Genomic DNA, 12,187 nt, shown 5'->3' with positions numbered 1-12,187 from the left:
TGACCATTTGACCGGTCAACCCAGTTGCTAACTGAGGTGTTAGTCTTTGATGACGTGACGCTGACGTAAGATGATGACGTGACATTTTTTGGTGACATTACCTTCTAGGTGTTAAATTTGAAAAATAAATAAAATGTAGTGACATAATTGAAAAAGAAACAAAATATCAAAACCAAAATTTTCTAAAAACCTAGTGTATTTTGTGAAATTTGTCCTTATTATAACATAATAATCAAGACTTGTTGGAGGGTTGGAAACCTTTTGTAGGCAAGCTTTTGGAGCAAAACAACATAATTAAATTAGCGTCTACACATGCAGTGTCATAATTAGTTTGCATTACAATCTCCCACATCCTTCATGCTAATGTGGGATGCCCTAAAGTTAGTGGACAAAACGAATTCAATACATTATATTCCACGTGTCTATCTATTAAACTCTAAAGAACTTAATGCATTGTGAATACCCTAAACTTAGTGGACGAAATGAAAGGTTGTATGGAAAAAGTGTTGTTTTGAGTTGCAAATTTTATAACAAACCGAATATTAAGACAAGAAGTTCTAGTGGCCACCATTTGAGGCTGCAAAATCTAGGCATTAGTTGCTATCATAAATCTATATGGACGAATAATCATGACTTTTTATTTTGAAAAGATTGCGATTACCAAACCTAGACAACTGATGGACAAAAAACCAGAATAACTCGTTCATAACTGCAAGTGCCCTATGGAGAAACTCACCCTAACATTCTTACACAACGATGCAAATTTGAAATAAAACACAATCAACATCAAATATATCCATTTTGACAAATTAAACGCTGTAACAACACCAACGCTACCCATCTTCAACTTGAAGATCAAACCCTAGCAAAAAGAGACATGGAAACATAAAAATAAATGATGAGCTTATGAACAATGACATAGTCCGTCTCCGTAATTGGAGCAATTTGATTAGAGGCTTGGCAATTGCATCGGGAAACATATATGTAATAAGGTAGATAAAGTGTTTACGTGTTTCATGGGAGATAAAATGATCATGGATAATGGATTTGTCGAGGAAAATCCAGGAGATGAAGATTGGAATGCAAACTAACCACAATGAGATTATAACAATGCTTTTGTAGATGTTAATTTTGTTATGTTGTCTTACTCCATAAGCTTTCCACAAAATGTTTCCGACCTTCCAACAAGTCTAAGAACAAATTAAACAAAAGACACTTAATTTTTAGAAAAGTTCAATTTTAACATTGTGTTTCTTTTTCAATTTAGTCACTACATTTTATTTTATTTTTCAACTTTTATATCCAAAAAAGTGATATTATAAAAAATGTCACATCATCATCACATGTCAGTGTCTCGTCATCAAAGACCGATACGTCACTGTGTCATTTTAGTTGACAACTGGGTTGACCGGTCAAATGATCAAAATTGAAAGAAATCGGAAGATATAGTGTCAAAATTACTACTTTTTGAAAACTTAATATCATAATTATAAAAAAAACATGCTATCAAAATCGAAATTTAATTTTATTTAAACTTAATTTCTTTTAGGGATAATGACTTAAAAGGGTAACTTATTTTTTGATTTGTACAAATTTAGTCACTGAGTTTTTTTTGTTCATATTTTCCCATTGAACTTTTTGAACCGTTTAAAAAATACCCTTATGACCCGCTATAGGAGGTATAGCCGGTTTCCGGCATATCTGACAACTCCGGAGATGCTCCGTTCATCTTCTCCGGCGAAATATTATTTTTTCGGCTACAAGTGAAAACTCATTTTCTCCCTTTAAGTCATTCTTCATCTGCATATTTTTTTGTAAGTTATTTCTTCAAATATCATTTTGAATTAGATAAACACAAAAACCCCATATCAGATTAACACAAGAACCCCATATTAGTTGTTTCTTCAAACTCAAGAACACTAGGTCAGATGAACACACACATGATCTTCAACACAAACATAAAACCATACTTATTGTTTTGTGTGTGTTTTCCAGAAACACAAAGACCAAAAATCGAACTCAAGAACAACCTTAAGTCGAGTTGGGGTTTTCAAACCCAAAAATCGATTTCCAAGAACAAAGAAGAAATCGATTTGGTGTGTTTTGAGTTCCTTGAAGATGAACACACTCAAATCGAGCTTGAAGGTATGACGAGTTCTTGAACACACTCAAACCCAGAAATCGATTTTCAAGATATGTGCTCAAAACCCGTCATGAAAACCCTCGAGTTCGTGTTTAAACAGATCAAAGGTATGTGTATGTGTGTTCATCGTGTGTATGTGTATTCATTTTCATCTATGTTAGAATTTAAAAACTACTAAATCGATTTCCACATCTGAAAGTGAACTCGAAATCTAGGGTTTCAGGTGGGTTTTTTTTTTAAAAAAAAAAATCGATTTCTGAAAAATAACTTACCTGAAGGGCTGAGTTTGTGAGCATAATCTGGAAAGAATTCGACTTTCAGGTGGGTTCTTCATATATAAACTCGAAATCTAGGCTTTTTCTGATGAGTTTGTTCATGATGTTCTTCAAATCTTTGTCTGGTTCATTAAGGTTTGTTCATCGTGTTCTTGACAACTTCTTCAGATTCAAGTTTGTGTGTGTGTGTGTTAGATCAGAAATTGCAACCCCTGTTTTCAGAAATTAAAAATCATTACATTGATTTTGTGTTTTGCTAGATCTGTCATGGATGGACTTGTTTTACAAATCTGTATATGTATTAGATAAACACGAATCCATAATTTCATGTGTGTGATTTCAGGAAAAAAAATGGGTTTTTACTTGTCGCCGGAAAAATAATGTTTCGCCGGAGAAGATGAACAGTGCATCGCCGGAGTTGTCAAAGACGCCGGAAACCGGCTATACCTCTGATAGTAAGTCATAAGGATGCTTTTTGAACAGTTCAACAAGTTCAATGAGAAAATATAGACAAAAAAAAACTCAATGACTAAATTTGTAAAAATCCAGAAATAAATTAGGCCCCGTTTGATACGCATCTTTTTAGGTCCAAACAGATCTTTCTGGCTGAATGGACCGGAAAGACTGTTTGATTTGCACAAAAGAAGGGGTCTTTCCCGGTAAGATATGTCTTTCCCAGAAAGCCCCAAAATCATATCTTTCTGGCTGAATGAGCTGGAAATACAATTATACACCAAACCCCGCCTCTTTCTTTCTTTATTGGATTATTAATTTTTTTAAATAACTTTTTTAAATCTATTGTTTTATTGAATTATTACTTTTTTTCATCATTCAGCACAATCAATCAGATGTACAATCAAACAACATGGTTTCTTTCCCAGTCAGAAAACTTTTGCAGACAGCACTTTACCAGACAACACTTTCCCAGACAGAAACTATCAAATGAGATCTTACCTTTTTAAATCATTATCCCTTTCTTTTATGATTTTAGTCTAAAAGAAATCACAAAGTAGGCATTGAATAGGCGGAAGCCGCTGAACGAATTAGCAACGAATCTATTTTTATGACATATATCATAAATATAGTTTACTAATTTTACCAATGGTAAAAACTAAAAAAAAAAGGTTAAGATAAAACCTACTCTCTCACCAATGGCGTCACCGTGAATCGCCCCTCACCAACGATTACTCTGATAAGTCATTCTCAACCGTACGATCTCACAATCCCTCTCTCGAAACAAAACTGGTTAGGTGTGCGCGTAGATATACATATATATCTTATTTAGCTCGAACGGGGAGTGTGATACACAATTCTGAGATTTCTCTCCTTTTTGCTCTTTCCCCTTTCTCCTCGAACAACACCCACCTTTTCTTATCCTCAACGTCAATCTATACGTTCAGGTATTGTCTTTTATCCCTTTCTGTCTATATATCTTTGATTATCTATCTGTTTGTTTCGTAAAACCCTAGTTTGTATCTAGAATTCATGTTCATGGTTGAAATTGGTGTGGATTTGTTGAATATAGATCTCTTTGATGTCTAAATTGATTGCTTGACTTCCTTTGATTGTATTACTCTTGTTCTTCAATTGAAAATTTGTGGGCGGTTGTTTCTTTTCGCTAATTTAGGGTTTTTCATTTACGTGTTTTTTAGGGATCCGGGTTTGCAGGATAGATTTTTGGTGTTTTCGATGGAAAATGGCGTGACTAAGGTTGAAGAAGTAAAGTTAAAAGTAGGGGAATTTGATAAAGATGTTTTGGGAGATGGGATGAAGGGTATCGGAATTGATGATGCTCTCGAGGAGGCAAATGGTGGTGTTGAAAGTGTATCTGAAACAGTAGAGGCGGAAGAAACTCTTAGAAAAGATGGAAGTGATGAAAATGGTGGGGATTTGTGTGATTCTCTAGTGTTAGATGGGGACGTGGATGCTGGGCAAAGGATAGTAGACACGATTGAAGATGCAATTCAGACTCCCTGTGAAACGCAGACGGTTGTGGAAAAGGCTCATGTTGATCCTGTTGAGGAGGTTATATCAACGAAGGTAAACCTTATCTGAGTTATTTGCTTATTTTTGATTGAAAAAGATTAAGTTGTATGTATTCCATCAATTGGTGATGCATGCAGGTGATAGAACATGATATGCCTGTGGATAGTGATGAACATGAGGGAAAAGGGATTAATTTGGAAGAGGTTACAGATGAGAAAAATGTATCTGCTAGCATTTTCAGCGATCATCTTAGTGAATTGGAAGCTAATGAGGCTGTGAATGATGGTAATAGTGAGGCAGATTTGGGAGAAAATGCTTCTGATAATGCTGCAAGGGATCAATCAAGTGACTTGGAAACTGAGGTGTCAGTGGTTGATGGAAAAGAAGAGGTGGAAACAGTGGTTGTGACTGATGTAAGCAAAGATGAGCCAAATGTGTTGGAAAATAATGAGGTTGTAGACAATGGGGTAAATGAGGTCACAAAGGTATCCATTGCAGATGACAACGAAAGCCAGATGGAGACTTTGGAAGATATTCATGACACAAAACCAGTTGATGTAATTTTAGGAAATCCTGAAAATGGAGTTTCAAACAATGTTGATTTGGATGAAAATGTCCTTCATGAAGATTGTGCTGATGGAGATTCTATGAGTCACACAACACAGCCAGATGATGAGATAAGAGTTGAAGTCAACGGAGACGTTCCAAGTCAACTTCATGAAAAAGAGACTTTAGTTACTGAAGGCAAAGATGATGACAGTATGAATCAGAAGGAGAAGGTTGAAAGTTCAAGAAATAATTTACTGAATATACAAAACGAACTAAACGTCGAACAACTTCAAGAAGGGGAACAAAAAAGTTTTGATCCATCTTCAGTACATCAGGATGATAAAAACCTGCAACAAGAAAGCACTTCTGATAACAAAGTAGAGAGCCCCAAAGTTGAAAGTCCCCCACACCCTTCTGAAAAAAGTGAACCTAAAGATTATGATATGAAACAAAATATACCATTGAAGAAAGAACCAGAGTTGAATTTATCTACAGAAAAACCTACCACTCCTACTTCTATTCCCAATCCCAACCCTGATCCAAAACCAAATCCACCCCCCATTCCCATTCCCAGCTCCAAACCAACAACCACCCCGACCCCACCCCCTGCCCAGACCCGACCCGCGGGTCTGGGCAACGGTGCACCACTACTCGAACCCGCACACCGTGTGGTTCAATCTCAACCAAATGGCAACACCCCCCCTCCTCAAAACCAAGTCATTGATGAACCAACAGGTGAACCCGAAGAAAACGATGACACCCGTGAAAAGCTCCAAATGATACGGGTCAAATTCCTACGCCTTGCCCGAAGACTCGGGCAGACCCCTCACAATGTTGTAGTTGCCCAAGTGTTATACCGGTTAGGGTTAGCCGAACAACTCCGTGGCAGAAACGGAGGTCGTGTTGCAGCCTTCAGCTTTGAACGCGCGAGTGCCATGGCTGAACAGCTTGAGTCAACCGGTCAAGAACCACTTGAATTCTCATGCACAATCATGGTTCTTGGAAAAACCGGAGTCGGAAAAAGTGCAACCATTAATTCGATATTTGATGAAGTTAAATTTAACACAGATGCGTTTCAATTAGGAACGAAAAAAGTTCAAGATGTTGTTGGGACTGTTCAAGGGATTAAAGTTAGGGTTATTGACACACCTGGGTTGCTTCCTTCATGGAATGATCAAAGAAAGAATGAGAAAATTCTACAATCGGTTAAAAAATTCATCCAAAAATCACCTCCGGATATTGTTTTGTATCTTGATAGGTTAGATATGCAGAGTCGTGATTTTGGTGATATGCCACTTTTGAGAACTATAACCGATATTTTCGGGCAGTCTATTTGGTTCAATGCAATTGTGGTCCTGACCCATGCTGCATCCGCCCCGCCCGAAGGCCCAAACGGGACCACAACCAGCTATGACATGTTTGTGACTCAGCGGTCCCACGTGGTCCAACAAGCCATCCGTCAAGCTGCTGGTGATATGCGGTTGATGAACCCAGTTTCCTTAGTTGAAAACCACTCCGCTTGTAGGACAAACCGAGCCGGGCAGCGGGTCCTGCCCAACGGGCAGGTCTGGAAGCCTCACTTGTTGTTACTCTCGTTTGCTTCCAAGATTTTGGTTGAAGCGAATATGTTGTTAAAGCTACAAGACTCGCCACCTGGCAAACCTTTTGGAACCAGAGCTCGGGCCCCGCCTTTACCGTTTATTCTCTCGAATTTGTTACAATCGAGACCGCAGTTGAAGTTGCCGAATGAGCAGTTTGGTGATGACGAGGACGATGACGTGGATGATGACGATGATGTGGATGCGAAATCCGATGATGAGTCATCGGAATACGATGAGCTACCGCCGTTCAAAAGGTTGACTAACGCACAGCTGGCGAAACTTAGTAAGTTGCAAAAGAAGGCGTATTATGATGAGTTGGAGTATCGTGAGAAGCTTTTCATGAAGAAACAGTTGAAAGAAGAAAAGAAACGAAGAAAGATGATGAAGAAAATGATGGAAGAAGCCAAGAACATTCCGGAAGTAGAAGATGACGAGAGTAACGGTGCTGCAACTGTACCCGTTGCTGTGCAGGACATGAACTTACCGGTGTCCTTTGATGCGGACAATCCCACCCACCGTTACCGGGCCCTTGATTCCGCTAACCAATGGCTGGTTCGACCCGTACTTGACCCGCACGGGTGGGACCACGATGTCGGTTATGAAGGAATCAATATCGAACACTTACTCGCGTTACGTGAAAAGATACCGGTTTCATTTTCCGGCCAGGTCACCAAAGATAAAAAAGACGCGAATCTCCAAATGGAAATCTCAACCGGAATCAAGCACGGAAAGTCAAAGTCAAATTCAAAGTCAAAGTCAACCACTTTAGCTTTTGACATGCAAACAGTCGGAAAAGACATGTCCTACACTCTCCGCAGCGAAACTAGATTTTTGAATTTCAAAAAGAATAAAGCGTCGGCAGGTTTTTCGGTGACTCACTTTGGTGATGCGGTGACAGGTGGCGTGAAGTTTGAGGATAAGTTGAGTGTGAATAAACGGGGGCAGTTGGTGGTGGCGGGAGGGGCGGTGATTGGGCGTGGTGACGTGGCGTATGGGGGTAGCTTAGAGGCGACTTTGAGAGATAAGGATCACCCGTTGGGTCGATTTTTGTCAACTGTTGGGGTTTCGGTTATGGATTGGCATGGGGATCTTGCGATTGGATGGAACGGGCAGACTCAAATTCCTATTGGCCGGTTCACAAATTTAATCGGTCGTGTGAATTTGAATAATAAAGGGTCGGGACAAGTTAGTGTGAGATTGAATAGCTCTGAACAGCTTCAGATTGCATTGGTTGCGTTTGTTCCTGTTATCTGTAAACTTCTTGGGTATTATCAGCCTCGGGATACATCATATTAGCAAAACCTACTTTTGTTACCATTTTCAACATTCAAAGTTCTGTGGAGTTGGTATACACGACAGAAGTGCAATCACTTGATGAACGAAATGTGAGGAGTAAGATTTTTGTGTTCTTGTTTATATTATTATTGATTATGTTTTTTGTATTGACATGATGTTGGAATAATTGCAGATTGGGTTGATTGTTGGAATAATTGCTGAAAAAAGGGTGAAAGAAAAATGTTTTGGGATTAGGTAAGTGCACAAAGGGTGTAGTGGTTAGAGCTAGATTTGGAGTAATCAATCACAATGATGCTGTTTTTTAATGTTTTTATTTTTAAATTTGGTTTTTGCTATTTTGCATGTTCTACTTTTGATATATATAGAGAGAGGTGTTCTGGTTAGGATTGGGACCGAGTGAGTTTAGTTATTGTATTATACGTGACTTGTGAAGGTCTTAATTGATTCAGTGGACATGAATGACTTCTTTTTTGTAGTATGCAAATTTCCATTTTGTTTATGATGGATGAATTGGGGATGGATGTTTAGGATAGTGGTTGTGGTTTTATGTTTGTTTTTTGTGGCTACGTCGATGTTGCCATTGGAGCTTATGAAATTTATAAGTTAATGATGGAATTAATGTCTGAAAAATATAAACATTATTTATAGATGTTATAAATACCTAGTTGCGAAATGAAATTCATGTGTCTATGCCTAATGTAAAACGCAAAAAAAAAAAGCTGATTTTCTTTTACCAATTGTTAAATTTTTTCATAGAGATAATAGTTGTCATATATGTAATCAATCTCAAGTTAAATTCTTTTCAAATATTTAGTGAAAAATGACAATTAAGAAATCCTGTGTTTCTTAAACAAGATTGACAAGCCCGAATATCGATCAAACCCGACATCAAGTATATTTATTGACTGAGTGATCGACAGATTAACAAGGCATTCACGTGGAACAATCACCATTTCACACTTAGGAACACAGCGGTATCCAGTGTTGCCCCCCTCCTTGAGGTTGAGGGTTCAAGTCCCGTCGTGGACATATGTGAATTTAAGGTGTAGTTTAGGAGTACGTTAGATTTGCCGTTTCAAAAAAAAAAGGGTAGGTTTCATAGTGCAGAAATTACATTCCATGGAGGGTCAAGTTCTTCAGGGTTAGGAGAGGAAGATTTTTGATTTCACAGGGGACATTCCATGGAGGGTTAGGTTCCTCAGGGACTATTATTGTTACTTTAGTTTAAAAACAAAATGAAGATTCGTAATCAGCTCTGAAATTGTTTTGTTTCATTATATACATATTAATTCTGGTGAACAGGAACCTGTGATTTGGAATTCTGCCACATAAGTATTTGGATTCACAATTTCACCGCAAAAGTTTTACGCTTTGTCTTTTCGTCCCTATGACCATTTGGAAAATCATTCGATGACCCGTGACCGCCTTCTTTAACCAATTGCCACCGCCTTTCACCTACGTCCTCTTCTTCAACAAAAAACCCCCCGATGTTACATTCAAAGCCCTGCAATCTTCTATATCATTCCCATACCCCTTAATCTCCCATCACTGCGCCAAAGCTTGTGACGCCGACGATTCAACGTCATTGCCACCACCGGTCTCAGCCACCGCCACGATTCTTACGATTCATCGGCAGTCACAGAGACGTATTTTCAACGCCGCCTCCCTAAACCCTTATTCGACCTTTCCCTCCATTGAACACCAGAGAAACCCCACAACCTAATATGTTGTCTCCACCTTTGCTACATCGTTATTACGTCCACCGCTGCCACTGCACACACGCCCTCCAATAACCTGCTTACAGTTTTCGTCCTCCACCACCTACTGTATTTAGACTGTTCTAATTTTCTGGTCTTTCTTCCGTTGCTTTCCAATTTCTGATCTCCATATGCTGTTAGAAGTCGTCGAACTCAGGTAAGGTCCCTCTTCTACTATTGATTTAAATCCTTGATCGATTGAAGTCTTAAATCAAAGTTGTTCTCCATTTGTGATTGTTACTCCTGGTCCGACATTGTTTTGCTGCTTAAGATGGTCCATCTGTTGCTCTACAAAAAGTGATGAAGTTGTTAACTTTGTCATGATCCTACATATTTGCAAAATGTTAGATTTGTTGTGCTTATCATCTTTTTGATTTTTTTTGAAGATGTCGATGATCTTGATTTCTTTGATGAGGGATGGAAAAGGAAAAGATGGCAACTGAAGAGAGGAATAAAAAAAAGAATCAATAAAGAAGAAAGAGACAAGTATATTTGTATGTATTTTGAAAGAGCTAAATATGCCAAAAAGTCTTACCTACTGTGTTTGCAAAATTTGAACTACACCTGGAAAGAGACAGATGGTTTCTTGGTATGGGAGATTGACAGGAGATTGGATTTGCAATAGTAGTTGATGGATCTGATGCTTTGCTTCTTCAAGTAATGGTATCTTGAAATTTTTTTAGTCAATTGTAGGATAGCCTTCCTGCTGTCAGCATATTAGGTCTCTAGATAAATAATTTCTTGGAATGTGGGTGTTATTGTTGGTTACTTCAAAAAACCTACCAATTTTAGGAAGAAATATAAGTAAGATCCTATAATTAACTAATAAGTGAAAGTACATTGCTATTTCTTGTAATCAAGATTGCTTTGTTTTCCATGACATTGTCTGTTTCGGTAGATTTTTGTAAGTACAGTTGTGTAATAAGTAAAAATGAGAGTAGAATTATAATGAACAAATAAATTAAAGAACGTTGCTATTTCTTAAAGCGCTTTTTTTTCTGTAATTTTCCCTCTTTTTTTATAAGTTATTAACTAATTTTTATTTTGCAGGCTGCTTTGAATCCAGGACACCATCCATCGAACTCAGTTACGTACATCAATTCCCCTCCTTTTCTTTATCAACATTCGGAATCGGAATGCCACTGCACGAAAGTCGAGACCAGGTCAACAACAATAGCAGTATAGTATCATTAATCTTTTCAAACCCCTTTCTTTTTTACACCCTCTCCACCTCCAATCCCAATACCATTCATGACGCATTCCATTCCATCATCTGTTCCAACGACTCCCGCTCAATCATGTAATTAATTTGCTTCTTAACAACTCATGTTATATGACTATAACTCAAGCATGATGTATGATTTCTATTTTATGCTTACAAAGAAAAAAAACTTTCTTTTAATTGTACACAAAGTAGAAATTTATCAACATTTAACCAAACCTGATCCAACCCGGCGCCAACGGCGCGGGTAATTCCTGCTAGTTATTATAAATAGAAGTATGAATTTGCTTCATCTTTTTAGCTTCTGGTAGAGTTTCTCGAACTACAACCAACACATCTCTTTGCCCATTAGTCAATTCAGCTCCTAAGAATACCGATAAACTATTTTTAGATCTTACAGATCAAACATACCCTGCAGTCTTAGATACAATCGACTGTAGAGAAGATATTTGTCACAAAAGTCACCTCTTTGCCTTATATACAGACATACATTACGATTAGGAATTTAGGGTTAGGGAGTATTTCTTTGAGAAGCGCCGTCTTTAGAAAGAGTGCGACAGGATGGAAGGGTCTCCGGTAAATGGCACACATGAAAGAAGGAGGAGTCGATGGATGGTTCTAGTTGTTTTTCCGGTGACTGTTATAGATCTCCGGTGATAGTTGTTCGTGATAGAGACAGAGTGCTGTAGAGAGATCATGGTTTCGTTTCGTTATAGGACTCCGAAGAGCAGCGCCATTGTCAATGTTTGAAGCGTCACTGGGAAAGAAAGTCGGTGCCATATCTTTGACTTCTTACCCGTGCTACCTTCCAAAATTTTCTTTTAAATTTTTACGAATGGTAGTAAAAATTTTGGTTTTTTTCTTGTTACTAGATGCATATACTGAAAAATAATTATGTTATTCTTTAAGTTTTTTAGACCAAAAAAATAATCCATACCTAGGCTATAACACCATCGATAAAATAACCCAAATAGAAAAAAAAGTTTGGAAAGAATTGCCCAATAGCTCTCACTGCCACTGCAGACGTCCCGAAATACCACAGCTCCAACGACTTTCCATTCCACCTGTAAGAATGAAACAAGTAAGCATGCATTTAGTCTGCTCGGTATAGGCAACTCCCCAAGGGGCATTATAACACGCAAACACCGCCCCCTTTCCCCGTTATTAGGCGTTATACTCCTGCGTGTTACTTCCCGTTACCACAATCACCTCCTTTCACGCCGTTTTTCTTCTTTTTCTTAATAATGTCGGACCTACCAGTCTTAAGCAAGTGTTTAGGTTCATTTTTATGATTTTTTATCTTCTTAAAAACTTTGAAAAAACTATAAACTAGCAATTAGGTTTATTTGATTAGGGTT

General features: G+C 38.0%; 1 protein-coding gene and 1 long non-coding RNA gene across 3 annotated transcripts; both read left to right on the top strand.

Annotated features, from left to right (window-relative positions):
* Positions 1–3,681: 3,681 nt before the first annotated feature.
* On the top strand, positions 3,682–8,349 carry LOC145166236 (translocase of chloroplast 120, chloroplastic-like). Of its 2 annotated transcripts, none has more exons than XM_079085177.1 (4): positions 3,682–3,818; positions 4,071–4,458; positions 4,542–7,939; positions 8,023–8,349. In XM_079085177.1, the coding sequence occupies exons 2-3, from the start codon at positions 4,108–4,110 to the stop codon at positions 7,848–7,850; spliced, it is 3,660 nt and encodes a 1,219-aa protein (XP_078941303.1). In that variant the 5' UTR covers positions 3,682–3,818; positions 4,071–4,107; the 3' UTR covers positions 7,851–7,939; positions 8,023–8,349. The 2 variants fall into 2 exon arrangements, with proteins under 2 accessions (XP_078941303.1, XP_078941304.1); XM_079085178.1 differs by having other exon boundaries at positions 4,542–7,946.
* An 803-nt stretch (positions 8,350–9,152) lies between these two features.
* On the top strand, positions 9,153–11,009 carry LOC145166235 (uncharacterized). The gene is made up of 3 exons (XR_013740462.1): positions 9,153–9,764; positions 9,994–10,270; positions 10,658–11,009. It is a non-coding gene; the product is annotated as an uncharacterized LOC145166235 (long non-coding RNA).
* Positions 11,010–12,187: the final 1,178 nt, after the last annotated feature.

Source organism: Lactuca virosa, chromosome 3, assembly GCF_052849685.1.
Source record: "Lactuca virosa cultivar CGN04683 chromosome 3, Lactuca_virosa_CGN04683_v6, whole genome shotgun sequence".
Classification (NCBI taxonomy): Eukaryota; Viridiplantae; Streptophyta; class Magnoliopsida; order Asterales; family Asteraceae; genus Lactuca; species Lactuca virosa.
This window is presented reverse-complemented; position numbering and strand designations above follow the sequence as displayed.